General features: G+C 44.7%; 2 protein-coding genes and 1 long non-coding RNA gene across 23 annotated transcripts in view; 1 reads left to right on the plus strand and 2 right to left on the minus strand.

The window, feature by feature from the left end:
* LOC127911337 (calcineurin subunit B type 1-like) overlaps positions 1 to 18,841 on the plus strand; it is a 57,521-nt gene extending 38,680 nt beyond the window's left edge. For all 8 annotated transcript variants that reach the window (XM_052477553.1, XM_052477554.1, XM_052477555.1 and 5 more), the window contains 3 exons: positions 9,751 to 9,810; positions 10,163 to 10,347; positions 14,339 to 18,841. In XM_052477553.1, coding sequence (XP_052333513.1) covers positions 9,751 to 9,810; positions 10,163 to 10,347; positions 14,339 to 14,386 — 293 coding nt within the window. In that variant the 3' untranslated portion in view covers positions 14,387 to 18,841. The remainder of the gene's footprint in view (positions 1 to 9,750; positions 9,811 to 10,162; positions 10,348 to 14,338) is intronic.
* On the minus strand, positions 7,986 to 9,310 carry LOC127911338 (uncharacterized). Of its 3 annotated transcripts, none has more exons than XR_008077880.1 (3): positions 9,239 to 9,310; positions 8,369 to 8,398; positions 7,986 to 8,068 (listed from the first exon to the last, which is right to left on the minus strand). It is a non-coding gene; the product is annotated as an uncharacterized LOC127911338 (long non-coding RNA). The 3 variants fall into 3 exon arrangements; XR_008077878.1 differs by lacking the exon at positions 8,369 to 8,398 and adding an exon at positions 8,549 to 8,578; XR_008077879.1 differs by lacking the exon at positions 8,369 to 8,398 and adding an exon at positions 9,149 to 9,178.
* Positions 18,842 to 21,524: 2,683 nt separating the features above from the next.
* Positions 21,525 to 25,488, minus strand: LOC127911339 (uncharacterized). Of its 12 annotated transcripts, none has more exons than XM_052477570.1 (3): positions 22,420 to 25,488; positions 22,264 to 22,302; positions 21,525 to 22,211 (listed from the first exon to the last, which is right to left on the minus strand). In XM_052477570.1, the coding sequence occupies exon 1, from the start codon at positions 24,534 to 24,536 to the stop codon at positions 23,394 to 23,396; it is 1,143 nt and encodes a 380-aa protein (XP_052333530.1). In that variant the 5' UTR covers positions 24,537 to 25,488; the 3' UTR covers positions 21,525 to 22,211; positions 22,264 to 22,302; positions 22,420 to 23,393. The 12 variants fall into 12 exon arrangements, with proteins under 12 accessions (XP_052333530.1, XP_052333532.1, XP_052333527.1 ...); XM_052477572.1 differs by lacking the exon at positions 22,264 to 22,302 and adding an exon at positions 22,342 to 22,380 and having other exon boundaries at positions 21,525 to 22,172; XM_052477567.1 differs by having other exon boundaries at positions 22,342 to 25,488.
* Positions 25,489 to 26,943: the final 1,455 nt, after the last annotated feature.

A 26,943-nucleotide genomic window follows, 5' to 3' on the forward strand; every position in this document is an offset into this window, starting at 1 on the left:
TGTGTCCTTCTATAGCCTGGTCCCAGATCTGTTGTCTCCTTCTATAGCCTGGTCCCAGATCTGTTGTCTCCTCCTATAGCCTGGTCCCAGATCTGTTATCTCCTTCTATAGTCTGGTCCCAGATCTGTTGTCTCCTTCTATAGCCTGGTCCCAGATCTATTGTCTCCTTCTATAGCCTGGTCCCAGATCTGTTGTCTCCTTCTATAGCCTGGTCCCGGATCTGTTGTCTCCTTCTATAGCCTGGTCCCAGATCTGTTATCTCCTTCTATAGCCTGGTCCCAGATCTGTTGTCTCCTTCTATAGCCTGGTCCCAGATCTGTTGTCTCCTTCTATAGCCTGGTCCCAGATCTGTTGTCTCCTTCTATAGTCTGGTCCCAGATCTGTTGTCTCCTTCTATAGCCTGGTCCCAGATCTGTAGTCTCCTTCTATAGCCTGGTCCCAGATCTGTTGTCTCCTTCTATAGCCTGGTCCCAGATCTGTAGTCTCCTTCTATAGCCTGGTCCCAGATCTGTTGTCTCCTTCTATAGCCTGGTTCCAGATCTGTTTGTGCTTTTTCCTACTCCATTATGCACGACTATTCCATATGGAACAGACTGGCACGCACCCAGGCTAGAGACAGAGTGCTAAAATTGCTGAATATTATTATATATTAATTTTAAAAAATTAACCTTTATTTAACTAGGCAAGTCAGTTAATTAAGAACAAATTCTTATTTTCAAGTGGGTTAACTGCCTGTTTGGGGGCAGAATGACAGATTTGTACCTTGTCAGCTCGGAGGATTTGAACTTGCAACCTTCTGGTTACTAGTCCAACGCTCTAACCACTAGGCTACCCTGCCACCCTATATATATATATAATAGGCTGGTTTGAGACGTGAGCTAGTAACTGGAAGGTTGCGAATCCAAATCCTGGGTCTGACGGGGAAAATCTGAAGGGAAATGAGAATGTAAACTGTAGAGTTGCTGGTATCAAATCGTAGATGTCATTGCCTGCCGCTGTGCCCTTGAGCAAGGCACTTAACCACCCACAACAACTGCTCCACGGCGCCCAGTGTGGCTCCAGCCTCTCTAACCTGTGTATATACAGTGCATTTCCACATTTTGTTACGCTACAGCCTTATTCTAAAATTGATTCAATTGTTTTTTCCCCTCATCAATCTACACACAATACCCCATAATGACATCACACTACCCCATAATGACATCACAATACCCCATAATGACATCACAATACCCCATAATGACATCACAATACCCCATAATGACATCACAATATCCCATAATGACATCACAATACCCCATAATGACATCACAATACCCCATAATGACATCACACAATATCCCATAATGACATCACAATACCCCATAATGACATCACACTACCCCATAATGACATCACAATACCCCATAATGACATCACAATACCCCATAATGACATCACAATACCCCATAATGACATCACAATATCCCATAATGACATCACAATACCCCATAATGACATCACAATACCCCATAATGACATCACACAATATCCCATAATGACATCACAATACCCCATAATGACATCACAATACCCCATAATAACATCACAATACCCCATAATGACATCACAATACCCCATAATAACATCACAATACCCCATAATGACATCACAATATCCCATAATGACATCACAATATCCCATAATGACATCACAATACCCCATAATGACATCACAATACCCCATAATAACATCACAATACCCCATAATGACATCACAATACCCCATAATAACATCACAATACCCCATAATAACATCACAATACCCCATAATGACATCACAATACCCCATAATGACATCACAATACCCCATAATAACATCACAATACCCCATAATGACATCACAATATCCCAGAATGACATCACAATACCCCATAATGACATCACAATACCCCATAATGACAAAGCAAAAATACGCAGTTTTTTGTTGTTGAAATATCACAGTTACATAAGTATTCAGACCCTTTACTCAGTACTTTGTTGAGGAACCTTTTGCAGTGATTACAGCCTCAAGGTATACCACTACAAGCTTGGCACACCTGTACTTGGGAAGTTTCTCCCATTCTTCTCTGCAGATCCTCTCAAGCTCTGTCAGGTTGGATGGGGAGTGTCGCTGCACAGCTATTTTCAGGTCTCTCCATAGATGTTTGATCGAGTTCAAGTCCTGAGCGCTCTGGAGCAGGTTTTCATCAAGGATCTCTCTGTACTTTGCTCCATTCATCTTTCCCTCGATCCTGACTAGTCTCCCAGTCCCTGCCTCTGAAAAACGTCCACACAGCATGATGCTAGCCACTCCATTATAGACAGAATACCAGCTGACTAATTCTTCCCTAAATAGTTATTGCATAGTTTGGACCTGTGCTTTGGGTCATTGTCCTGTTGTAGGAGTAAATTGGCTCCAATTAAGTGCTGTCCACAGGGTATGGCGTTGCAAAATGGGGTGATAGCCTCCCTTCTTCAATATCCCTTTTACCCTGTACAAATCTCCCACTTTACACCCACGTAAGCACCCCCAGACCCTCACCCCCAGACCATCACCCTCACCCCCAGACCATCACCCCAGACCCTCACCCCAGACCCCCAGACCCTCACCCCCAGACCATCGCCCCCAGACCATCACCCCCAGACCCTCACCCCAGACCATCACCCCCAGACCATCACCCCAGACCATCACACCCAGACCCTCACCCCCAGACCATCACCCCCAGACCATCACACCCAGACCATCACCCCCAGACCATCACCCCAGACCATCACACCCAGACCATCACCCCCAGACCATCACCCCAGACCATCACCCCCAGACCATCACACCCAGACCATCACCCCCAGACCATCACACCCAGACCATCACCCCCAGACCATCACCCCCAGACCATCACCCCCAGACCATCACCCCCAGACCATCACCCCCAGACCATCACCCCCAGACCATCACCCCCAGACCCTCACCCCCAGACCATCGCCCCCAGACCATCACACCCAGACCATCACCCCCAGACCATCACCCCCAGACCATCACCCCCAGACCATCACACCCAGACCATCACACCCAGACCATCACCCCCAGACCATCACCATCAGACCATCACCCCCAGACCATCACACCCAGACCATCACCCCCAGACCATCACATTGCCTCCACCATGCTTGACAGATGGTGTCAAACACTCTTCCAGCATCTTTTCATTTTTTTCTGCGTCTCACGAGTGTTCTTGTTTGTGATCCGAACACCACAAGATTCGTCTGTCCATAACACTTTTTTCCAATCTTTCTCTGTCCAGTGTCTGTGTTTATTTGTCCATCGTAATCTTTTCTTTTTATTGGCCAGTCTGAGACATGGCTATTTCTTTGCAACTCTGCCTAGAAGGCCAGCATCTCCGCCAAAGAAGGTCAGCATTCACTGTGATGTTGAGACTGGTGTTTTGCGAGTATTATTTAATGAAGCTGCCAGTTGAGGACTTATGAGGCATCTGTTTCTCAAACTAGACACTATAATGTACTTGTCCTCTTGCTCAGTTGTGCACCGGGGCCTCCCACTCCTCTTTCTATTCTGGTTAGAGACAGTTTTCTCTGTTCTGTGAAGGAAGTAGTACACAGCGTTGTATGAGATCTTCAGTTTCTTGGCAATTTCTTGCATGGAATAGCCTTCATTTCTCAGAACAAGAATAGACTGACAAGTTTCAGAAGAAAGTTCTTTGTTTCTGGCCATTTTGTGCTTGTAATCGAACCCACAAATGCTGATGCTCCAGATACTCAAGTTGTCTAAAGGCCAGTTTTATTGCTTCTTTAATCAGTTAATCAATTAGCCTTTTAAAATTATATACTTGGATTAACTAACACAAAGTGCCATTGGAACACAGGAGTGATGGTTGCTGATAATGGGCCTCTGTACACCTATGTAGATATTCCATTAAAATCTGCCGTTTCCAGCTACAGTAGTCATTTATGTCTACACTGTATTTCTGATCAAGTTGCTGTTATTTTATCTGTCAACATGGGCACCCTTATAGATATAATCCTGGCCAACTTGCCCTCTAAATAAACCTCTGCTGTTTTCAACCAGGATCTCAGCGATCACTGCCTCATTGCCTGCGTCCGCTATGGGTCCACGGTCAAACAACCACCCCTCATCACTGTCAAACGCTCCCTAAAACATTTCTGCGAGCAGGCCTTTCTAATCGACCTGGCCCGGGTATCCTGGAAGGATATTGACCTCATCCTGTCAGTAGAGGATGCCTGGTTGTTCTTTAAAAGTGCTTTTCTCACCATCTTAAATAAGCATGCCCCATTCAAAAAATGTAGAACTAAGAACAGATACATACCTTGGTTCACTCCAGACTTGACTGCCCTTGACCAGCACAAAACACCCTGTGACGTACTGCACTAGCTTCAAATATGCAACTTTTCAGGGAAGTCAGGAACCAAGCTAAGCTGGTCACAGGTGCACCTCAGCCACGCTCAAGGTCCTAAACGATATCATAAACTCCATCGATAAAAGACAGTACTGAGGGCCTCCCGGGTGGCGCAGTGGTCTAGCTAGCTGTGCCATCAGAAACTCTGGGTTCGCGCCCAGGCTCTGTCGCAGCCTGCCGCGACCGGGGGGTCCGTGGGGCGACGCACAATCGGCCTAGCGTCGTCCGGGTTAGGGAGGGTTTGGCCGGTAGGGATATCCTTGTCTCATCGTGCACTAGCGACTCCTGTGGCGGGCCGGGTGCAGTGCACGCTAACCTGGTCGCCAGGTGCATGGTGTTTCCTCCGACACATTGGTGCGGCTGGCTTCCGGGTTGGATGCGTGCTGTTTTAAGAAGCAGTGCGGCTTGGTTGGGTTGTGTTTCGGAGGACGCATGGCTTTCGACCTTCGTCTCTCCCGAGCCTGTACGGGAGTTGTAGCGATGAGACAAGATCGTAACTACTAACAATTGGATACCATGAAATTGGGGAGAAAAGGGGGTCAAATCCAACAACAAAAAAATGACAATGCTGTGCAGCCGTCTTCATCGACCTGCTTTCGACTCTGTCAATCACCGTATTCTTATCGGCAGACTTTGTTTCTCTAATGACTGCTTCGCCTACTTCTCGGATAGAGTTCAGTGTTTCAAATCGGAGGGCCTGTTGTCCAGACCTCTGGTAGTCTCTATGGGGGTGCCACAGGGTTCAATTCTCGGGCCGACTCTCTTCTCTGTATACATCAATGATGCGGGTGATTCTTTGATCCACCTCTATGCAGACGACACCATTCTGTATACATCTGGCCCTTCATCTGGCCCTTCTTTGTGTTAACAAACCTCCAAATGAGCTTCAACGCCATATACACCACTCCTTCCATGGCCTCCAACTGCCCTTAAATGCTAGTAAAACTAAATGCATGCTCTTCATCCGATCGTTGCCCGCACCCGCCCGCCCGACTAGCATCACTACTCTGGACGATTCCGACTTAGAATATGTCGACAACTATAAGTACCTAGGTGTCTGGTTAGACTGTAAACTCTCCTTCCAGACTCACATTAAGCATCTCCAATCCAAAGTTAAATCTAGAATCGTCTTCCTATTTTGCTTACAAAGCCTCCTTCACTCATGCTGCCAAACATACCCTCGTAAACCTGACTATCCTGCCGATCCTGGACTTTGGTGATGTCATTTACAAAATAGCCTCCAACACTCTACTCAGCAAATTGGATGCAGTCTATCACAGTGCCATTCGTTTCGTCACCAAAGCCCCATATACTACCCACCTCTGCGACCTGTATGCTCTCCTTGGCTGGTCCTCGCTACATATTCGTCGCCAAACCCACTGGCTCCAGGTCATCTATAAGTCTTTGCTAGGTAAAGCTCCGCCTAATCTCAGCTCACTGGTCACCATAGCAACACCACCCGTAGCACGCGCTCCAGCAGGTATATCTCACTGGTCATCCCCAAAGCCAACACCTCATTTGGCCGTCTTTCCTTTCAGTGACAGGAACGAATTGTAAAAATCACTGAAGTTGGAGACTTATATCTCCCTCACTAACTTTAAGCATCATTTGTCAGAGCAGCTAACCGATCGCTGCAGCTGTACACAGCCCATCTGTAAATAGCCCATCCAACCAACTACCTACCTCATCCCCATATTTTGTTTTTGTTTTTCTGCTCTTTTGCTTTATCAGTACTACTGCACATATGTCACTCCAGTGTAAATTGCTATATTGTAATTACTTCGCCACTATTGGCCTATTTATTGCCTTACCTCCTTACTTCATTTGCACACACTGTATACAGATCTTTCTATTGTGTTATTGACTGTACATTTGTTTATTCCATGTGTAACTCTGTTGTTTTTGTCACACTACTTTGCCTGATCTTGGCCAGGTCGCAGTTGTAAATGAGAACTTGTTCTCAACTGGCCTACCTGGTTAAATAAAGGTGTTCTCAACTAGCCTACCTGGTTAAATAAAGGTGTTCTCAGCTAGCCTACCTGGTTAAATAAAGGTGTTCTCAACTGGCCTACCTGGTTAAATAAAGGTGTTCTCAACTGGCCTACCTGGTTAAATAAAGGTGTTCTCAACTGGCCTACCTGGTTAAATAAAGGTGTTCTCAACTAGCCTACCTGGTTAAATAAAGGTGTTCTCAACTAGCCTACCTGGTTAAATAAAGGTGTTCTCAACTAGCCTACCTGGTTAAATAAAGGTGTTCTCAACTAGCCTACCTGGTTAAATAAAGGTGTTCTCAACTAGCCTACCTGGTTAAATAAAGGTGTTCTCAACTGGCCTACCTGGTTAAATAAAGGTGTTCTCAACTGGCCTACCTGGTTAAATAAAGGTGTTCTCAACTAGCCTACCTGGTTAAATAAAGGTGTTCTCAACTAGCCTACCTGGTTTAATAAAGGTGTTCTCAACTGGCCTACCTGGTTAAATAAAGGTGTTCTCAACTGGCCTACCTGGTTAAATAAAGGTGTTCTCAACTAGCCTACCTGGTTAAATAAAGGTGTTCTCAACTGGCCTACCTGGTTAAATAAAGGAGAAATAAATAAAAAAAGAGAGGCATGAATATAAATTAATCATATATAGAACAATTCATTAAAATTAAAGCCTACAGGTTTAATGCATTATGATGCATTGTGAGACTTGTCATGAGCATGATTGATCCCTGATTATTTAATGTAATAATTAAGATAATTAAGATCACTTTAATCATCAACGTTGACTTCTAAACGTTGACTTCTGCTTTATCCCAACCCCTCTGAAAGACATACATATACCGTTTAAAAGTTTGGGGTCACTTGGAAATGTCCTTGTTTTTCTTTTATTTAATTAGGCAACTCTGTTAAGAACAAATTCTTATTTTCAATGACGGCCTAGGAACAGTGGGTTAACTGCCTTGTTCAGAACGACAGATTTTTACCTTGTCAGCTCGGGGATTCAACCTTGCAACCTTTCAGTTACTAGCCCAACAGCTCTAACCACTAGGCTTCCTGTCTCTAACCACTAGGCTACCTGTCTCTAACCACTAGGCTTCCTGTCTCTAACCACTAGGCTACCTGTCTCTAACCACTTGGCTACCTGCTCTAACCACTTGGCTTCCTGTCTCTAACCACTAGGCTACCTGTCTCTAACCACTTGGCTACCTGCTCTAACCACTAGGCTACCTGCTCTAACCACTAGGCGACCTGTCTCTAACCACTTGGCTACCTGCTCTAACCACTAGGCTACCTGCTCTAACCACTAGGCTACCTGTCTCTAACCACTAGGCTACCTGCTCTAATCACTAGGCTACCTGTCTCTAACCACTAGGCTACCTGTCTCTAACCACTAGGCTACCTGCTCTAACCACTAGGCTACCTGTCTCTCACCACTAGGCTACCTGTCTTTAACCACTAGGCTACCTGCTCTAACCACTAGGTTACCTTCTCTAACCACTAGGCTGGCTACCTGCTCTAACCACTAGGTTACCTTCTCTAACCACTAGGCTGGCTACCTGCTCTAACCACTAGGTTACCTTCTCTAACCACTACCTTCTCTAACCACAAAACAAGACAGTCACAACTAGATCACCTGAACACAGGCCAGTCACAACTAGATCACCTGAACACAGGCCAGTCACAACTAGATCACCTGAACACAGACCAGTCACAACTAGATCACCTGAACACAGACCAGTCACAACTAGATCACCTGAACACAGACCAGTCACAACTAGATCACCTGAACACAGGCCAGTCACAACTAGATCACCTGAACACAGGCCAGTCACAACTAGATCACCTGAACCCAGGACAGTCACAACTAGATCACCTGAACACAGACCAGTCACAACTAGATCACCTGAACACAAGACAGTCACAACTAGATCACCTGAACACAGGACAGTCACAACTAGATCACCTGAACACAGGCCAGTCACAACTAGATCACCTGAACCCAGGACAGTCACAACTAGATCACCTGAACACAGACCAGTCACAACTAGATCACCTGAACACAGACCAGTCACAACTAGATCACCTGAACACAAGACAGTCACAACTAGATCACCTGAACACAGGACAGTCACAACTAGATCACCTGAACACAGGATAGTCACAACTAGATCACCTGAACACAGGCCAGTCACAACTAGATCACCTGAACACAGGCCAGTCACAACTAGATCACCTGAACACAGGCCAGTCACAACTAGATCACCTGAACACAGGCCAGTCACAACTAGATCACCTGAACACAGGCCAGTCACAACTAGATCACCTGAACACAGGCCAGTCACAACTAGATCACCTGAACACAGGCCAGTCACAACTAGATCACCTGAACACAGGCCAGTCACAACTAGATCACCTGAACACAGACCAGTCACAACTAGATCACCTGAACACAGGCCAGTCACAACTAGATCACCTGAACACAGGCCAGTCACAACTAGATCACCTGAACCCAGGCCAGTCACAACTAGATCACCTGAACACAGACCAGTCACAACTAGATCACCTGAACACAGGCCAGTCACAACTAGATCACCTGAACACAGGCCAGTCACAACTAGATCACCTGAACCCAGGACAGTCACAACTAGATCACCTGAACACAGACCAGTCACAACTAGATCACCTGAACACAAGACAGTCACAACTAGATCACCTGAACACAGGACAGTCACAACTAGATCACCTGAACACAGGATAGCCACAACTAGATCACCTGAACACAGGCCAGTCACAACTAGATCACCTGAACACAGGACAGTCACAACTAGATCACCTGAACACAAGACAGTCACAACTAGATCACCTGAACACAAGACAGTCACAACTAGATCACCTGAACACAGGACAGTCACAACTAGATCACCTGAACACAGGACAGCCACAACTAGATCACCTGAACACAGGCCAGTCACAACTATTATTACTTTAGGCCCAGATTCAATCCGGACAGCTGAAGATCCACGTTATAGCGTGATTGATGTTTAAAGGTCATTCGCGATTGATCCGACATATGCCGCGTTTACTGTGAATTGCGTTCTAAAAGATGTAAAGCCCGAAACGGAGCGATGGGATTAGATTGAATTTAGCCCCAAGTAGTAGTCTGCTGTTGTGTTTACGAAGAGACTTATGAATGCATAAAGTACTGCATTTGCATATGATCACTCCCGTAGTGCATTTAAAAAGTCTAGCATAGGCTGCATACAAGCAGTCATATGAAGTCTAACTAACTCTAAACCATCTCTCCCCCCCCATCAGAATTCATCGAGGGAGTCTCACAGTTCAGTGTCAAGGGGGACAAGGAGTCAAAACTTCGGTGTAAGTAGACAACTATACTGCAAATCCATCTCCGCTACTTCCTCTCCATCTACACACCGTTTCTCCAAACAAAGTTACAACGATGTGTACTACAAAGACAAAACCAAAAGCGCTATGTGGTTGTTTATTCTGTATTTACACACATTCCTGCTTCCTTCCCCTCCTCCAGTCGCCACAGTAGAAACAGAATGCCTGATGGTTAATGATGAGGCGTTCTCCGAAACACCAAAACAAAGCTCTGTGTTCAAACCGCTGTTGTCTATTTACACGCGCATTCCTGCATACTCCCTCCTACACCTCTTCTCCCATCCTGTCCTCTCCCCCCCCTACCTCCTCCCTCTCCTCCCTCTAGTTGCCTTCCGGATCTACGACATGGACAAGGATGGCTACATCTCCAACGGAGAGCTCTTCCAGGTGCTGAAGATGATGGTAGGAAACAACCTGAAGGACACCCAGCTGCAGCAGATCGTGGACAAGACCATCATCAACGCAGACAAGGACGGAGACGGCAGGATATCCTTCGAAGAGTTCTGCTTAGTAAGTCTGAGGTCTATCTGCGTTGTCCGGGGTAACTGTGTTGTCCGGGGTAACTGTGTTGTCCGGAGGGAACTGTGTTGTCCGGGGGAACTGTGTTGTCCGGGGGGGAACTGTGTTGTCCGGGGGGAACTGTGTTGTCCGTTGTCCGGGGGGAACTGTGTTGTCCGGGGGGAACTGTGTTGTCCGGGGAACTGTGTTGTCCGGGGGGAACTGTGTTGTCCGGGGTAACTGTGTTGTCCGGGGGGAACTGTGTTGTCCGTTGTCGGGGGGAACTGTGTTGTCCGGGGAACTGTGTTGTCCGGGGGAACTGTGTTGTCCGGGGTAACTGTGTTGTCCTGGGGGAACTGTGTTGTCCGTTGCCCGGGGGGAACTGTGTTGTCCGTTGTCCGGGGGTAACTGTGTTGTCCGGGGGGAACTGTGTTGTCCGGGGGGAACTGTGTTGTCCGGGGGAACTGTGTTGTCCGGGGGAACCGTGTTGTCCGGGGAACCGTGGTTGGGGGGAACCGTGTTGTCCGGGGGAACCGTGTTGTCGGGGGGAACTGTGTTGTCCGGGGGGAACCGTGTTGTCCGGGGGAACTGTGTTGTCCGGGGGAACCGTGTTGTCCGGGGGAACTGTGTTGGGGTGGTTAAAGAAAATCTCTTGACATTTTTCCAAAGCTCTGATTGGAGGATTCCTGGTATCTGGAAGGAACAAGCAGGGATAGAGCATGACGAAATGTTCCAGAACTGTGCAACCCTATTCGTGGGGGGGGGGGGACACTGGTCACTTCAATGTCTACATACTTTTTTTTATCCACTTCATATGTAAATACTGTATTCTAGTCATGGTTCATCCTGCTGTCCACTTCATATGTATATACTGTATTTTAGTCATGATTCATCCTATATAACTACTGCTGTCTACTTCATATGTATATACTGTATTCTAGTCATGATTCATCCTGCTGTTCATCCTGAAGTTTGGAATCACCAAGACTCTTCCGAGAGCTGGCCGGCCGGCCAAACTGAGCAATCGGTGGAGAAGGGCATTGGTCATGGAGGTGACCAGGAACCCGATGGTCACTCTGACAGAGCTCTAGAGTTCTGTGGAGATGGGAGAACCTTCCAGAAGGACAATTGTCTCTGGAAAAACTCCACCAATCAGACCTTAATGGTAGACTGACCAGAAAGAATGAAGCCACTCCTCATGACAGCCTGCTTGGAGCCAAAAGGCATCTAAAGACTCTCAGACCATGAGAAACAAAATTCTCTTGTCTGATGAAACCAAGATTGAACTCTCTGGCCTGAATGCCAAGCATGATGTCTGGAGGAAACCTGGCACCATCCAGGTGGTGGCAGCATCATGCCGTGGGGATGTTTTTCAGCTCAGGGACTGGGAGACTAGTCAGGATCAAGGCAAAGATGGACAGGGAAAAGTACAGAGAGATTCTTCATGAAAACCTGCTCCAGAAGCTCAGACTGAGGGCAAAGGTTCACCTTCCAACAGGACATGTCTTCGGGACAAGTCTCTGAATGTTCTTAAGTTGCCCAGCCAGAGCCCGGACTTGAACCCAATCAAACATCTCTGAAGAGACCTGAAAATAGCTGTGCAGCAACACTCCCCATCCAACCTGACAGAGCTTGAGAGGATCTGCAGAGAAGAATGGGAGAAACACCCCAAATACAGGTGTGCCAAGCTTGTAGCGTCATACCCAAGACTAGAGGCTGTAATCACTGCCAAAGGTGCTTCAACAAAGTACTGATTAAAGGGTCTGAATCCTTATGTAATTGTGATGTTTTTGCTTTGTCATTATGGGGTATTGTGTGTAGATTGACGAGGGGGAAACACGTATTTAGTGTAACATTAGAAGTGCTATGTGTAGATGACATGACTCGAGCCAGTTTCTATCTGAAAGGTCAGTAATTATTTTGTTTTGAATTTTACCCCCTTTTCTCCCCAATTTCGTGGTATCCAAATGTTAGTAGTTACGATCTTGTCTCATCGCTACAACTCCCGTACGGGCTCGGGAGAGACGAAGGTCGAAAGCCGTGCGTCCTCCAATACACAACCCAACCAAGCCGCACTGCTTCTTAACACAGCGCACATCCAACCCGGAAGCCAGCCGCACCAATGTGTCGGAGGAAACACTGTGCACCTAGCGACCTGGTTAGCGTGAACTGCGCCCAGCCTGTATTCTGTTTCAATCTCCTGAATGAGCCATATTTGGCACGTTTCTCTAAAGCCTTCAACTAAAATGCTCTGTCCTTGTGTGAGTATTATTTTTTGGTTTGAGCTGGTTGGACCAGGGTTATGATTGGTTTGAGCTGGTTGGACCATGGTTATGATTGGTTTGAGCTGGTTGTACCATGGTTATAATTGGTTTGAGCTGGTTGGACCATGGTTATAATTGGTTTGAGCTGGTTGGACCATGGTTATAATTGGTTTGAGCTGGTTGGACCATGGTTATAATTGGTTTGAGCTGGTTGGACCAGGGTTATGATTGGTTTGAGCTGGTTGTACCATGGTTATAATTGGTTTGAGCTGGTTGGACCAGGGTTATGATTGGTTTGAGCTGGTTGTACCATGGTTATAATTGGTTTGAGCTGGTTGGACCATGGTTATAATTGGTTTGAGCTGGTTGGACCAGGGTTATGATTGGTTTGAGCTGGTTGTACCATGGTTATAATTGGTTTGAGCTGGTTGGACCATGGTTATAATTGGTTTGAGCTGGTTGGACCATGGTTATAATTGGTTTGAGCTGGTTGGACCATGGTTATAATTGGTTTGAGCTGATTGGACCATGGTTATAATTGGTTTGAGCTGATTGGACCATGGTTATAATTGGTTTGAGCTGATTGGACCATGGTTGTGATTGGTTTGAGCTGATTGGACCATGGTTATAATTGGTTTGAGCTGATTGGACCATGGTTATAATTGGTTTGAGCTGATTGGACCATGGTTATAATTGGTTTGAGCTGATTGGACCATGGTTATAATTGGTTTGAGCTGGTTGGACCATGGTTATAATTGGTTTGAGCTGGTTGGACCATGGTTATAATTGGTTTGAGCTGGTTGGACCATGGTTATAATTGGTTTGAGCTGATTGGACCATGGTTATAATTGGTTTGAGTTGATTGGACCATGGTTATAATTGGTTTGAGCTGATTGGACCATGGTTATAATTGGTTTGAGCTGATTGGACCATGGTTATAATTTGTTTGAGCTGATTGGACCATGGTTATAATTGGTGTGAGCTGATTGGACCATGGTTATAATTGGTTTGAGCTGATTGGACCATGGTTATGATTGGTTTGAGCTGATTGGACCATGGTTATAATTGGTTTGAGCTGATTGGACCATGGTTATAATTGGTTTGAGCTGATTGGACCATGGTTATAATTGGTTTGAGCTGATTGGACCATGGTTATGATTGGTTTGAGCTGATTGGACCATGGTTATAATTGGTTTGAGCTGATTGGACCATGGTTATGATTGGTTTGAGCTGATTGGACCATGGTTATGATTGGTTTGAGCTGATTGGACCATGGTTATAATTGGTTTGAGCTGGAGCAGGTTGTTGTGGAGGGATTGTGTGACTTCATTTGAATTGACTCATTCATAAAAATAACGAGAGAGTTAGAGTGCAGGACAGTATGAGAGTGCAGGACAGTGCAGGACAGGACAGTATTAAAGAACAAGACAAGGAGTTAACAGCATACAGTAGTTATTCTAGTAGTGAGTTGTTTCTCTTAGGTAGAACCATGTTGCCAATAGCGTTAAGAATCAATCTGTTCCAACCTGCTTTTTGAATTAGAATTGGAACTAGAATTTCAACTAGAATTGGAATTAGAATTGGAACTAGAATTTCAACTAGAATTGGAATTAGAATTGGAACTAGAATTTCAACTAGAATTGGAATTAGAATTGGAACTAGAATTTCAACTAGAATTGGAATTAGAACTAGAATAACAATTCTAACTCAAGACTTGTGTTCCTCCTCTCTTCTCCTAGGTGGTGGGTGGCCTTGACATACACAAAAAGATGGTGGTGGACGTGTGAGCCCGTCCCTCCGCTCCTCTCCCCCCCCCTCGCTTTCTTCTCCGTCTGTCTCTGAAGATCTGCTCAAGACATCTGACAAACGCTCCCTGTGTATTTCAATGGAAGTATTCTCTCTCTCCTTGAAGCCACTTTTTTTTCTGAAGAAACCACGAGCCTCGTGAAGCCAACTGTGTTATTCAACTCCTCTCAATAACACGAAGAAAGACAGATATTGTTGTTTGTAAAGAACATCCCAGTTCAATGGAGGAGGGAGAGGGAGAAATGTTTGCTTGTTTATATTTAGTTCATTTTTTCCCTTAGTTTAAAAAAAATATATATTTATTTTCGTTCTGGTCTCTTTTTTTTAAAAAATACACAAATACTCATGTATATCTATAACTGCTCTCTCGTGGTTAAATGTGACGTTATCTGAGGTGTTACATTAAATAAAAAATACTTGATTTCAGTTACAATTGAAAAAAGTAGGGTGTGAAGTGCCAACCAGGACATACCCAGAAACCAGCTGATATTGTTATTACTATGAACTTATCCACGTCGCTGTCAGTGATGGATGACTAGGGTGTGAAACGTCAAGCGTTCCCACGTCATCACATGATGACCCGATGCACATTTTATTTTCACAAATAAACAGCGATCTCTTTTGTTCCATTTACATCCTCTTGAGCAAGTTGCGATTAGATCAGTTAAACTTCCAATCACATGAAACATAAAATATAATGTTATCGTAACATGAGTGTTTTATTTATAGTTACTTATATTGTCGGAAATGATTATTCTGTTGTTGTTTTTTTTCAGACTTTCTGGAAGAAGAAAAAAAACTAAATGTCAAGTAGAGATACATGCCAAGAAAGTGTTTTTGTCATTTATTGACTTTGATTACATGTTTTTACGTTGAAAAGTCTGTATCGGTCTACATAACAGTCACCCAATCCAAAGTAACAGGTAGTCAGTCTGGCAGTTAGAGGTTCGCCAGCATCCAGAGGGTTGCCGGTTTGAAATCCGAGGTCTGATGGGAAAAATCGTTTGGGAAGTGAACAGGCAACGAGATGGTTGTTGGTATCAAATCCTAGATGCTATTGCCTGCCGTTGTGATCTTGAGCAAGGCACTTAACCCCGTACAGAAACTGTTCCACGGGCTCGGTGGTAAGGCTGCTCCAAACTGTGTGTGTGTGTGTGTCTTTCGGAGGGTTTTGGAATAGTCACGTTTCAGTTGCACCTTGAATAAAGTGGCCCAGAGCGCATCACTCAAGTTGAAGAATCTCTCTTCAAGTCATGGAGCGCATCTATGAAAATCTATTGTATTACATTTTGAACTGAAGTTTGGAGGAATATCCTGAGCCTAATGACATCGAGATGGAAAACAATTCTCGACATAGATTGTAAATGTCAGTGTGTTATTGAGACAACATGTAAGGGATAAGAGGCTATACGTTCTATGGAAAACAATACACGACGTGGAAGGATTGTTCCACGACGCGCAAGCGGAGCGAAACTAACCTTCCACTGAGTTGCACTATTTTCCAGAGAGCCTGAGTTGATTATTCCTTTTATACCACAGCTATAAATTAAACACGTTTGCCGCTAGAAATGTGTTCATTTGCAAAGTAGCTAGAAAGTTGCCACGGGAACCAAACAAACAGACTTGCTAGTTTAGTTATTAAGCAAGCCATCGGTCCAAGCTTGCTATAAGAACATCTAATTCAACAATGACGTTTTTCAAATAGACGTTTGTTTTTAAAAGCAGCTTAAACATAGAACATGTAAGAATCTACTATAGCCATTGAATTCTACCGTGCTGATATACTGTGTGTTATAGGGAAATAATGCACGCTCTAGAATGCCCTTCAAGCCAATCAGAAACGAGTATCCAACAATGCCATGGTATAAATAATGTTAAGGCATCGTATTGAGACTCAACTGTAGGCCGCATTGTTAGTTTTGTAACCAATAGACACTGAGTGTACAAAACATTAAGAACACCATCCTAATATTGAGTTGCACCCACCCCCCACTCTTTGCCCTCAAAACAGCCCAAATTCGTCAGGACATGGACTCTACAAGGTGTTGAAAGCATTCCACAGGGATGCTGATCCATGTTGACTCCATTGCTTCCCACAGTTGTATCAAGTTGTCTGGATGTTCTTTGGCTGGTGGACCATTCTTGATACACACGGGAAACTGTCGAGCATGGAAAAACCCAGCAGCATTGCAGTTCTTGGTACAAACCAGTGTGCCTGGCACATACCAACTTACCCTGTTCAAAGGCACTTAACTCTGTTGTCTTGCCCATTCACCATCTGTCTGAATCTGCACACATACACAATCTGTCTCAATTTTATCAGGGCTTAAAAATCATTCTTTAACCTCCCCTTCATCAATACAGATTTTTATTTTAAATGTTTATTTAACTAGGCAAGTCAGTTAATTAAGAACAAATTCTTATTTTACAATGACGGCCTACCCCGGGACAAACCCTCCCCTAACCCGGATGACGCTGTGCCAATTGTGTGCCGCCCTGTGGGCCTCCCGATCACGGACGGTTATGATACAGCCCGAGATCGAACCCGGGTCTGTAGTGATGCCTCTAGCACTGAGATGCAGTGCATTAGACCACTGCGCCACTCGGAAGTAGATTTAATAATCGACTTCATACCCTTCACCTGGTCAGCCTATGTCAACGGATAGGGTAGGTAGGTGTTCCTAATGTTTTGTCCACTCAGTGTATACTAGATTAGGTTGCTTAGTTAGATGTCAAAGCCCTCCTGAATAGTGCTGTTATACTACAGGGTTCTTTCCAATGTAACAACGGAGTTACTCGACATGGGATGGTGTATATTTTAATGTTTCTTCTTTCACCACTTGTTTTCCTATCACGAACGCCTCATCGTTCCTCTCCCTCTGCGGTATTAAAAGCAGGGAGATCAACACAAGCATTTACCAAACTACCGTATTTAAAGGGGAGGCGGGCATCCCTGGCAAAATGTAATAACAAAATGGTGTGTCGGGTTGGCTTTAAGTGACCTCATTTCCTTTTTCGGGCACCAGTGATTTGTTGTCCGGTTGGCTTTGAGTGACCTCATTTCCTGGTTTGGACACCAGTGATTTGTTGTCCGGTTGGCTTTGAGTGACCTCATTTCCTGGTTTTAGACACCAGTGATTTGTTGTCCGGTTGGCTTTGAGTGACCTGATAGGTGGGTTTAGACACCAGTGATTTGTTGTCGGGTTGGCTTTGAGTGACCTCATTTCCTGGTTTTAGACACCAGTGATTTGTTGTCCGGTTGGCTTTGAGTGACCTGATAGGTGGGTTTAGACACCAGTGATTTGTTGTCGGGTTGGCTTTGAGTGACCTCATTTCCTGGTTTTAGACACCAGTGATTTGTTGTCCGGTTGGCTTTGAGTGACCTGATAGGTGGGTTTAGACACCAGTGATTTGTTGTCGGGTTCGCTTTGAGTGACCTCATTTCCTGGTTTAGACACCAGTGATTTGTTGTCCGGTTGGCTTTGAGTGACCTCATTTCCTGGTTTGGACACAAGTGATTTGTTGTCAGGTTCGCTTTGAGTGACCTGATAGGTGGGTTTAGACACCAGTGATTTGTTGTCCGGTTGGCTTTGAGTGACCTCATTTCCTGGTTTGGACACCAGTGATTTTAGTGAGAAACATTGAGTTGGAGTGTCATCGGATGTGTATCAAACGGCACCCTATTCCCTATGTGGTGCACTACTTTTGACCAGAGTTGGCACCCTATTCCCTATGTGGTGCACTACTTTTGACCAGAGTTGGCACCTATTCCCTATGTGGTGCACTACTTTTGACCAGAGTTGGCACCCTATTCCCTATGTGGTGCACTACTTTTGACCAGGGCCTCATAGGACTCTGTTTAAAACGCCTCCCATTTGCTTGCAGGATTTTGGTTCCGCATGTAGATGAACCATTTAAATAATCCTCTTGTTAATTAACACATGAATGGTGATGTTAGTAATTATGATATTTAATCATCTACTGGTGGCTACAATATGGATATGTTCGCATTATGAGCAGTAAATCCAAAACAAACTGAACTATTTAAGTGTTTAGTATTTTCCTCCCGGATCAACGAGATGATTCTTAATTTTTTCCCCCAGTAAAAGGTCTGTTTCCTGCGTCAACTGCTACACACTGTACTCTGCTTTCACGGGGAGATATGATGCGGTTTGTATATATGTATTTATGCAGTTCCATCTTCCTGTTCTGTTGTCCTTATAGTTCCAGACTGCTCCTTAGTTTTGTAACTGCTATTTTTTTTGAAGGAGACTTTATTTTTTGTGTTTTTTTTTTAGTATATGGAAAATGAAAATGGTTTAAGTTTGAGATTTCTTTTTCCCCTTTTCTCTGCATTCTGCATCTGATGCTGTGAGACTGTTGGAAACGTGATACTGAATGACAATAACAAATAAATACACTTTGAAACATTGTAAGTATTGGCTTTGTGTGATCACTTTGTCTCCCTGGTGTGGTGGGGGGTCTGTTAAACTTGGTGGGGGTCTGTTAAACCTGGTGGGGGGTCTGTTAAACCTGGTGTGGAGGGGGGTCTGTTAAACCTGGTGTGTAGGGAGGGGGGTCTGTTAAACCTGGTGTGTAGGGAGGGGGTCTGTTAAACCTGGTGTGTAGGGAGGGGGTCTATTAAACCTGGTGTGTAGGGAGGGGGGGTCTGTTAAACCTGGTGTGTAGGGAGGGGGGTCTGTTTCCCTGGTGGGGGGGTCTGTTAAACCTGGTGGTGGGGGAGGGGGGTCTGTTAAACCTGGTGTGTAGGGGAGGGAGGGAGGGGGGTCTGTTAAACCTGGTGTGGGGGGAGGGCGGGGGGGTCTGTTTCCCTGGTGGGGGGGGTCTGTTAAACCTGGTGGTGGGGGAGGGGGTCTGTTAAACCTGGTGTGTAGGGGAGGGAGGGGGTCTGTTAAACCTGGTGTGGGGGAGGGAGGTGGGGGTCTGTTTCCCTGGTGTGTAGGGGAGGGGGGGTGTCTGTTAAACCTGGTGTGTAGGCAGGGGGGTCTGTTAAACCTGGTGTGTAGGGGAGGGGTGGGGTCTGTTAAACCTGGTGTGTAGGGGAGGGGGGTCTGTTAAACCTGGTGGGGGGTCTGTTAAACCTGGTGTGGAGGGGGTCTGTTAAACCTGGTGTGTAGGGAGGGGGGTCTGTTAAACCTGGTGTGTAGGGAGGGGGTCTGTTAAACCTGGTGTGTAGGGAGGGGGATGGGGGTCTGTTAAACCTGGTGTGTAGGGAGGGGGGTCTATTAAACCTGGTGTGTAGGGAGGGGGGTCTGTTAAACCTGGTGGTGGGGGAGGGGGTCTGTTAAACCTGGTGTGTAGGGGAGGGAGGGAGGGGGTCTGTTAAACCTGGTGTGGGGGAGGGCGGGGGGGTCTGTTTCCCTGGTGGGGGGTCTGTTAAACCTGGTGGTGGGGGAGGGGGTCTGTTAAACCTGGTGTGTAGGGGAGGGAGGGGGTCTGTTAAACCTGGTGTGGGGGAGGGAGGTGGGGGGTCTGTTTCCCTGGTGTGTAGGGGAGGGGGGTCTGTTAAACCTGGTGTGTAGGGGGGGGTCTGTTAAACCTGGTGTGTAGGGGAGGGGTGGGGTCTGTTAAACCTGGTGTGTAGGGGAGGGGGGGGTCTGTTAAACCTGGTGGGGGGTCTGTTAAACCTGGTGTGGAGGGGGTCTGTTAAACCTGGTGTGTAGGGAGGGGGGGTCTGTTAAACCTGGTGTGTAGGGAGGGGGTCTGTTAAACCTGGTGTGTAGGGAGGGGGGTCTGTTAAACCTGGTGTGTAGGGAGGGGGGTCTGTTAAACCTGGTGTGTAGGGAGGGGGGTCTGTTAAACCTGGTGTGTAGGGAGGGGGGTCTGTTTCCCTGGTGGGGGGTCTGTTAAACCTGGTGGTGGGGGGAGGGGGTCTGTTAAACCTGGTGTGTAGGGGAGGGAGGGAGGGGGGTCTGTTAAACCTGGTGTGGGGGAGGGCGGGGGGTCTGTTTCCCTGGTGGGGGGGGTATGAGATCATGTCTGATATTATGGAGGAACAGTGAGATCATGTCTGATATTATGGAGGAACAGTGAGATCATGTCTGATATTATGGAGGAAGAGCAAATGGCCACTTACACAGACAGAAACCTTTACATTTTTCTGTTCTCCAAAACGAGTAAACTTATCTTATTTATCCACCATCGTTGTGATACTGCAGAAGAGATTGCTACTGTCACCTGACTGTTAACAGTTCCATGTCAAAACTACAAATACACAAACAGCAAACATGCACGTTGCTCTCATTTGCAGTCGTTTGGACCCTAGTCAGAGCTATTTGGACCCAAGTCAGAGCAATTTGGACCCAAGTCAGAGCAATTTGGACCCTAGTCAGAGCAATTTGGACCCTAGTCAGAGCTATTTGGACCCTAGTCAGAGCTATTTGAACCCTAGTCAGAGCAATTTGGACCCTAGTCAGAGCTATTTGGACCCTAGTCAGAGCTATTTGGACCCTAGTCAGAGCTATTTGGACCCTGGTCAGAGCTATTTGGACCCTAGTCAGAGCTATTTGGACCCTAGTCAGAGCTATTTGGACCCTAGTCAGAGCTATTTGGACCCTAGTCAGAGCTATTTGGACCCTAGTCAGAGCAATTTGGACCCTAGTCAGAGCAATTTGGACCCTAGTCTGAGCTATTTGGACCCTAGTCAGAGCAATTTGGACCCTAGTCAGAGCTATTTGGACCCTAGTCAGAGCAATTTGGACCCTAGTCAGAGCTATTTGGACCCTAGTCAGAGCTATTTGGACCCTAGTCAGAGCAATTTGGACCCTAGTCAGAGCTATTTGGACCCTAGTCAGAGCAATTTGGACCCTAGTCAGAGCTATTTGGACCCTAGTCAGAGCAATTTGGACCCTAGTCAGAGCTATTTGGACCCTAGTCAGAGCAATTTGGTCCCTTATTTTCCAAAGACAAGAGTAACCTTTTTTTCAGGTAATCTATCTAATGAATTCCAGCATTGCTGACAAATTCTCAGTAATGGACAAGCATAAAAATGTCTTGTCTTTCACAGATCGAGAAAGAAAAGCCCATCAAGTGTGGGACATTCGGGGCCCAGCTCTCTACAACAAAGACATATAGCAACTGGGGACTCTGACGGAAATCTCAAAATATGGTAGACTATTTATTTACCAACTCTTGACATATCACGTCTTGTCAAATGTGTATATACAGTGGGGAGAACAAGTATTTGATACACTGCCGATTTTGCAGGTTTTCCTACTTACAAAGCATGTATTTTTTTTATCATAGGTACACTTCAACTGTGAGAGACGGAATCTAAAACAAAAATCCAGAAAATCACATTGTATGATTTTTAAGTAATTAGTTTGCATTGTATTGCATAACATAAGTATTTGATACATAAGAAAAGCAGAACTTAATATTTGGCTATACAGTCTGGGATCTATGTTTCTATCCAGTCATCTGATCCTGGGATATCCCCTGTCTGTCTGTCTGTCTGTCTGTCTGTCTGTCTGTCTGTCTGTCTGTCTGTCTGTCTGTGTAGGAACCTGGAGGTGTCTGTCTGTCTGTCTGTCTGTCTGTCTGTCTGTCTGTGTAGGAACCTGGAGGTGTCTGTCTGTCTGTCTGTCTGTCTGTCTGTCTGTCTGTCTGTCTGTCTGTCTGTCTGTCTGTCTGTCTGTCTGTCTGTCTGTCTGTCTGTGTAGGAACCTGGAGGTGTCTGTCTGTCTGTCTGTCCGTCTCTGTAGGAACCTGGAGGTGCCTGATGTGTCTGTCTGTCTCTGTAGGAACCTGAAGGTGCCTGATGTGTCTGTCTGTCTCTGTAGGAACCTGGAGGTGTCTGTCTCTGTAGGAACCTGGAGGTGTCTGTCTCTGTAGGAACCTGGAGGTGCCTGATGTGTCTGTCTGTCTCTGTAGGAACCTGGAGGTGTCTGATGTGTCTGTCTGTCTCTGTAGGAACCTGGAGGTGCCTGATGTGTCTGTCTGTCTCTGTAGGAACCTGGAGGTGCATGATGTGTCTGTCTGTCTCTGTAGGAACCTGGAGGTGCCTGATGTGTCTGTCCGTCTCTATAGGAACCATAGGAGTAAAACAGGAAGTAAAAGCAGGAAGTGTACCCATAAATCTGTGCTGTGATTTGTTGATTCAACTCAACTGACATTACAAAAAAGACATTCCATTGCATGAGCCTCATCGGTTAACATAATTTGAATGAACATTCTACATTACCATGGAAATGATTACATCACAATACCAGGCAGCCATTGCCAGTGTCCCCATGAGTTTACCTGCCAAATTTCCAGGGTTAGAATTTCCAAACCCATTCTATTCATCGTTTGCTACAACGCCTTGCTTGTTTCAGCTAGGGGCAACAAAGTTTCATCACATTGTGAAGAGTACATTTTATCGCAGATATGGACCCGACCACACGAATGCCCGGCCGTCCTGTCATCATCAGTCAGCTGTTCATAAATAATGTTTTTTTTTTATGACAGTCTTCCTCCATAGCGGTCCGTTGTACGTTAATTGTACCCGCCCTAAACACATACTCTGCTGTTATATCGCGTGTGCATTGATATCCAAGGTGAAAAAAGCATTCATTGTTTGTAGTAGGCCTAAATTCTGTGTTGTATTTATCGCAAACCGACGTGGCCATTTCACCAAGTACTGATTCCAGCTTTAAGCCCAGTTCTATACCGAAATGCACTTTCAATTGGGATTTTAGTTGAGAAGTAGGCTTCATCTGGGTCCAGGAAACCGGGAGAATGATATGGTCGTGGTGTTTAGCTACTCATTTCCTGTTTAGAGAATGATATGGTAGTGGTGTTTAGCTGCTCATTTCCTGTTTATAGAATGATATGGTAGTGGTGTTTAGCTACTCATTTCCTGTTTAGAGAATGATATGGTAGTGGTGTTTAGCTGCTCATTTCCTGTTTAGAGAATGATATGGTAGTGGTGTTTAGCTGCTCATTTCCTGTGACCTTGTGCTCCTATCAATACTGCCACAGTAACTGCTATCTGCTACCTGCACATGGTGACCCTGTGAGCACATGGTGACCCTGTGATGACCCTGTGAACACATGGTGACCCTGTGATGACCCTGTGAACACATGGTGACCCTGTGATGACCCTGTGAACACATGGTGACCCTGTGATGACCCTGTGAACACATGGCGACCCTGTGATGACCCTGTGAACACATGGCAACCCTGTGATGACCCTGTGAGCACATGGTGACCCTGTGAACACATGGTGACCCTGTGATGACCCTGTGAACACATGGTGACCCTGTGATGACCCTGTGATGACCCTGTGAACACATGGTGACCCTGTGATGACCCTGTGAACACATGGCGACCCTGTGATGACCCTGTGATGACCCTGTGAACACATGGTGACCCTGTGATGACCCTGTGAACACATGGTGACCCTGTGATGACCCTGTGAACACATGGCGACCCTGTGATGACCCTGTGATCACATGGTGACCCTGTGATGACCCTGTGAACACATGGCGACCCTGTGATGACCCTGTGATGACCCTGTGAACACATGGCGACCCTGTGATGACCCTGTGAACACATGGCAACCCTGTGATGACCCTGTGAGCACATGGTGACCCTGTGAACACATGGCGACCCTGTGATGACCCTGTGATGACCCTGTGAACACATGGCGACCCTGTGATGACCCTGTGATGACCCTGTGATGACCCTGTGAACACATGGCAACCCTGTGATGACCCTGTGAGCACATGGTGACCCTGTGAACACATGGTGACCCTGTGATGACCCTGTGAACACATGGTGACCCTGTGATGACCCTGTGAACACATGGCGACCCTGTGATGACCCTGTGATCACATGGTGACCCTGTGATGACCCTGTGAACACATGGTGACCCTGTGATGACCCTGTGAACACATGGCGACCCTGTGATGACCCTGTGAACACATGGCGACCCTGTGATGACCCTGTGATGACCCTGTGATGACCCTGTGAACACATGGCGACCCTGTGATGACCCTGTGAACACATGGCGACGCTGTGATGACCCTGTGAACACATGGCGACCCTGTGATGACCCTGTGAACACATGGTGACCCTGTGATGACCCTGTGAACACATGGCGACGCTGTGATGACCCTGTGAACACATGGCGACCCTGTGATGACCCTGTGATGACCCTGTGAACACATGGCGACGCTGTGATGACCCTGTGAACACATGGCGACCCTGTGATGACCCTGTGATGACCCTGTGAACACATGGCGACGCTGTGATGACCCTGTGAACACATGGCGACCCTGTGATGACCCTGTGAACACATGGCGACGCTGTGATGACCCTGTGAACACATGGTGACCCTGTGATGACCCTGTGAACACATGGCGACGCTGTGATGACCCTGTGAACACATGGCGACCCTGTGATGACCCTGTGAACACATGGCGACCCTGTGATGACCCTGTGAGCACATGGTGACCCTGTGATGACCCTGTGAACACATGGCAACCCTGTGATGACCCTGTGAACACATGGCGACCCTGTGATGACCCTGTGAACACATGGCGACCCTGTGATGACCCTGTGAACACATGGCGACCCTGTGGTGACCCTGTGATGACCCTGTGATGACCCTGTGATGACCCTGTGAACAGCTAACCTTGACAATCAGATAGCTGTTTTTTTTACCTCGACATCAGACATTTTGTTTTGCCTGGATAAGTTATGGTGTTTCATGCTCTTCTGTAATCTGCAAGGGCCCATTGTTTTCCCTTTCAACACACCAAGTACATTTACATGCGCAGTAATACTGTTGCTATAATCAAACTGATTATGACAGTAGGTATTATGACAGATTATGCAATATTCATGTAAACACTTTACTGTGAGTATCTTAAATCGCCGTGAGGTCATATTCGGAGTAAGCATACAATGATTTAAAACACCTGGTTTTCTGAGCAATCTTTCTTTTCTTTACATGTCCTAATTATTGCCTTTATCTGCTTTCCAGCGGTGTATTTTATTGATATTTAATGATATTTATTTATTTATTTGTTTATATTTATATTTATTTCTATTTTTGATATTATATTATTATTTATATTATTTTTTATATGTATGTATTTATATTTATTTTATTTATTTTATTTATTTATATGTATTTATTTATATATATTTATTTATATGTATTTATGTATTTATTTTTATTTATTTTTATTTATTTATTTTTATTTATTTATTTTTATTTATTTATATTTATTTATTTATTTATTTATTTATATTTATTTATTTATATTTATTTATTTATATGTATTTATTTATATTTATTTATTTATATTTATTTATTTTATTTATATATATTTATTTATTTATATTTATGTATTTATATTTATTTATTTATTTATTTATTTATTTATATTTATGTATTTATATTTATTTATTTATTTATATGTATTTATTTATATTTATTTATTTATATTTATTTATATTTATTTATTTTATTTATTTATATATATTGATTTATTTATTTCATTTATTTATATTTATTTATTTATATGTATATATTTATTCATTTTATTTATTTATATGTATATATTTATTTATTTATTTTATTTATTTATATTTATTTACATTTATTGATTGATTTATGTTTATATTTATTTTCATTAATTAATTAATTTATATTAATTATTTTATATTTATTTATATTTATTTTAATTTTTATTTATTTATTTGTTTACATTTATTTATTTATTTATTGATTTGATCTGTACGCAGCCTAAAGCTTTTATATGTCCGAACTCAGAATCAGCTTCCCAAAAATAACATGGTCGCTGTGGCAGAATGGTTGTTTTGATTGCTGATTCTGAGTTCGAAATATAAAAGCTTTTAGGCGCGTGCAGTGCCATCAGGTAGCCTGATTTCAGATGTGTCCATGTAAACAGGATTATTAGGGAAATCGTCCTTCTTGCAAAGCCTGTAAACGTTTTAATCTAACTATTATATTAATCTGACTATCCACAATAATCGCATTGTGTGCATGTAACCGTACTCACTGAGACCCAATATTTTAATATATTACATGTATACTTAAATATACTACAAATTAATTGAATATACTTCAAATATGAGATATACTAGAAAAGTACATCTTTATTCAGTATACCATACACATACTATAATTTCACCTCAATACACTTATGAAGTGTACTTTAAATGAGTGTTTTTTTCCTCAGTATTTGAGTTATTACTATATGTTCACTGTAATTCCACGTCAACACACTCTGATGCCTACAGTAACGCAGTAAGGCAGTAACGCAGTAACTCAGCAACGCAGTAACGCAGTAAGGCAGTAACACAGTAAGGCAGTAACACAGTAACGCAGTAACGCAGTAAGGCAGTAACACAGTAACGCAGTAACGCAGTAACTCAGTAACGCAGTAACGCAGTAACGCAGTAAGGCAGTAACGCAGTAACGCAGTAAGGCAGTAACACAGTAACACAGTAACGCAGTAACGCAGTAAGGCAGTAACGCAGTAACGCAGTAACGCAGTAACAC

Source organism: Oncorhynchus keta, chromosome 24 (genome assembly GCF_023373465.1).
Source record: "Oncorhynchus keta strain PuntledgeMale-10-30-2019 chromosome 24, Oket_V2, whole genome shotgun sequence".
Lineage (NCBI taxonomy): Eukaryota > Metazoa > Chordata > Actinopteri > Salmoniformes > Salmonidae > Oncorhynchus > Oncorhynchus keta.